This window comes from Colletotrichum higginsianum, chromosome 6 (assembly GCF_001672515.1).
Source record: "Colletotrichum higginsianum IMI 349063 chromosome 6, whole genome shotgun sequence".
Taxonomy (NCBI): domain Eukaryota; kingdom Fungi; phylum Ascomycota; class Sordariomycetes; order Glomerellales; family Glomerellaceae; genus Colletotrichum; species Colletotrichum higginsianum.
In genome coordinates, this window is record NC_030959.1 from 1,229,722 (window position 1) to 1,232,236 (window position 2,515).

At 50.6% G+C, this 2,515-nt stretch overlaps 1 protein-coding gene across 1 annotated transcript; it reads right to left on the reverse strand.

Moving 5' to 3' along the window:
* Positions 1 to 693: 693 nt before the first annotated feature.
* On the reverse strand, positions 694 to 2,279 carry CH63R_08793 (Cytochrome P450; the record flags this gene model as incomplete). Its single annotated transcript, XM_018303767.1, has 2 exons — positions 694 to 1,772; positions 1,835 to 2,279. 2 exons carry the CDS (start codon positions 2,277 to 2,279, stop codon positions 694 to 696), a joined length of 1,524 nt encoding a protein of 507 aa, XP_018155790.1.
* Between the last annotated feature and the right edge of the window lie 236 nt (positions 2,280 to 2,515).

Consider the following 2,515-nt stretch of genomic DNA (forward strand, 5'->3'; position numbering starts at 1 on the left):
TAACTTATAAAGTAGTTCTACTTTACAATAGGTTTAGAAGAGTAATGTAAATAAGAGGTATAAGATTGCTTCTTTTATATAAGGTTAGTATATGCTAGGTTGCTAAACTATCCTCTTGACTGCAAGATAGCTTCATCTCCTCTTTAAGGTTCCTTAGCAGTCTACTCTAGAATTTAAGCCGCTCTTACTTTAAAAGTTGTATACCTATACTTAACTAATGATTACAAGAATTGAGCAGTAGAGTAAGCGTCTCTGTTTAATAAGGAATGTGTTTAAGAAGTCTTAAGGTTTACTACATACAGTCGATTTTAGGTATAGGTAATTTTCTGCACAGTTGTTCTGATTCTGAAATTTTTGTAAGGCTGCTTTTAAAGGCGACGGCTATTTGGTAAGGTAATAACAATGGTTAGTAACTTGGCGCTCTGTAGTCGCTGATGTGGAATAGATTACAGTAAGCTGGGTAGCAGCATACTGCGCTCTTTATAGTCTCTCTGTTCCTAGTATAGCTGCTGCAGATTAACTAGCATAGTCTTTCAAGCAGGTATAGATAGGCAGGGCAAAAACCGTTATCAAACTCAATTCCCCTTATCATCTACGCCTGTTGTGTTGTGGAGATTCCAACAGTTCCTAAGCCATCCATGTCCCGGTTCAAAGGCACAACGAGGTTGAGCAATTGAATCCCCGACCCCGTTATCAAGCCCTTCTCCTAACCTCCAGCACCGTGGTCGGATCCGACAACATCTCGAATCCATAGTGTACCACTCGCGGGCGTTGGCCGTCCGCCAGCCGCACGTCGTATCGCAGCAGGATCGTCGCAAGCGCGGCTTTGATCTCGTTGGCCACCATGAACCTCCCAGGACAAACCGACCGGCCGAGCCCAAACGCGATGAAGTCGTTGCTGACAGAAACCAGCTGGGCGGTGTTGCTGGCAGCTCCGCCATCCTTGCGAAGGTTGTAGAACCGATATCCGTCATATTTCCTGGGGTCCTTGAAGATTTCCGGATCCCACATCCCTGCCGTGTCGACGGCAACGTTGGTCCCTCGGGGCAGAACCGTACCGTCGGGCATGGCCACATCTCTTGTCGCCTTCCGTTCCAGGTTGACAAGCGACCCGGGCTTCATCCGTTGAGTTTCCTTGATGACGCTGTCCATCAGCTGCATCTGGAATAAGCCAGCAGTTGTCCAGCCGTGCTGTCCTACTGCGGCTTCAGCTTCATCGCGGAGGGGCTGAATGAGTTCCGGATGGAAGCAGATGTCCACTAGGGTCTGCTTCAACAACTCCGTGGTGGTGTGCATGGCGGCGATCGCGAACCCGAGCTGCGTCGCGGCTGGGTCGTACGGCCGACCGGCAGCGACTTCTTCAACCCACGCGACTGTGTCGTTGTACGATGGCGAATCCTGGCCAGCAGCCTTCAGCTCGAAAGCGGTCCGGCGGCGTTTGTCCATGATCGGCTGCAACAACCCGCGAGCGAGCACTAATTGCTTCCGGCAGGTTCTGCACTCGGGCAAAACCCAGTGGATGAAGCTCCGCGTGAAGGCAGGCCAGGTGCGCAGGGCTCGCACTCCGTTGAACAAGTTGACGGTGTAGCTCAGGATAAGAGCCTGCCATTCCGGGTCGCGAGCCAAGTCTGGACCGACGAAGACTGCGCTCGACATGCGGCCGACGTAGCGTGCGACATCTTGACCCCACGGAACAGGCCGCCAGTTGTCGTTCTTATCGGCCCACTCCTGTTCAAGCAACTCGGAAAGGTACCGATGAAAGAGTTCGCATTCTATGATGGAAGTAGTGAGCAGCAGGTTCTCATGTGACCGTTCTCAAATCTTGGCTTCTTACGGGAGCTCTGGTTGAGTTTTGCCTTTGTAACCTCAATCAGCATTCGATCGGGGTTGACGACAGCGCCGTTTCCGTCGAAACCGGGATAACCTGCAAAGTACTCGTCGGCGACGAGCTGTACATGGTCGAGGTCCTTGCAGTTCTTGACCCAGTTGGCGAGTTTGGCCGGGAGAATCACTCTGGACCCCAGGGTTGTGATGACTCTGAACGGGCCGTTATACCTGGCAACGCCGTCGCTGATGAGCTTCTCGCTGTTGGTGAGGTATTCAGCGTGAGCCTTTTTCGAAAAGATGTCGCCCTTGTACTTGTTGATGATGGGGATGGTGTCATTTTTTAACCAGTGGAAAAATAAGATGATAAGTAGAGCGACTGTAGTGGAGATCAAAATGGCCAGACTGGAAGAGCCAGAGAGTCTCGACAGCGACTCGAAGATATCGAGTGCCATGGTGTGGGTAACAGACTGTGAGAAGTGATGAAAATAGAGATGATGAGAATCAACTCATGGAACCATGGCATCACTTATAGTCACAGACAGAGTGTTACAGCAGACAGTAACTGCTAGTCAAGTTCATGAAAAAGGGTGACTTTTCGCCGATTGACTCAGCCCGTAAGTTGGGGGCCCATCCAGGTCAAGCATCACTCATAGTCAAACTTCGTCGTTCACTAAGAGATAATCGTTCC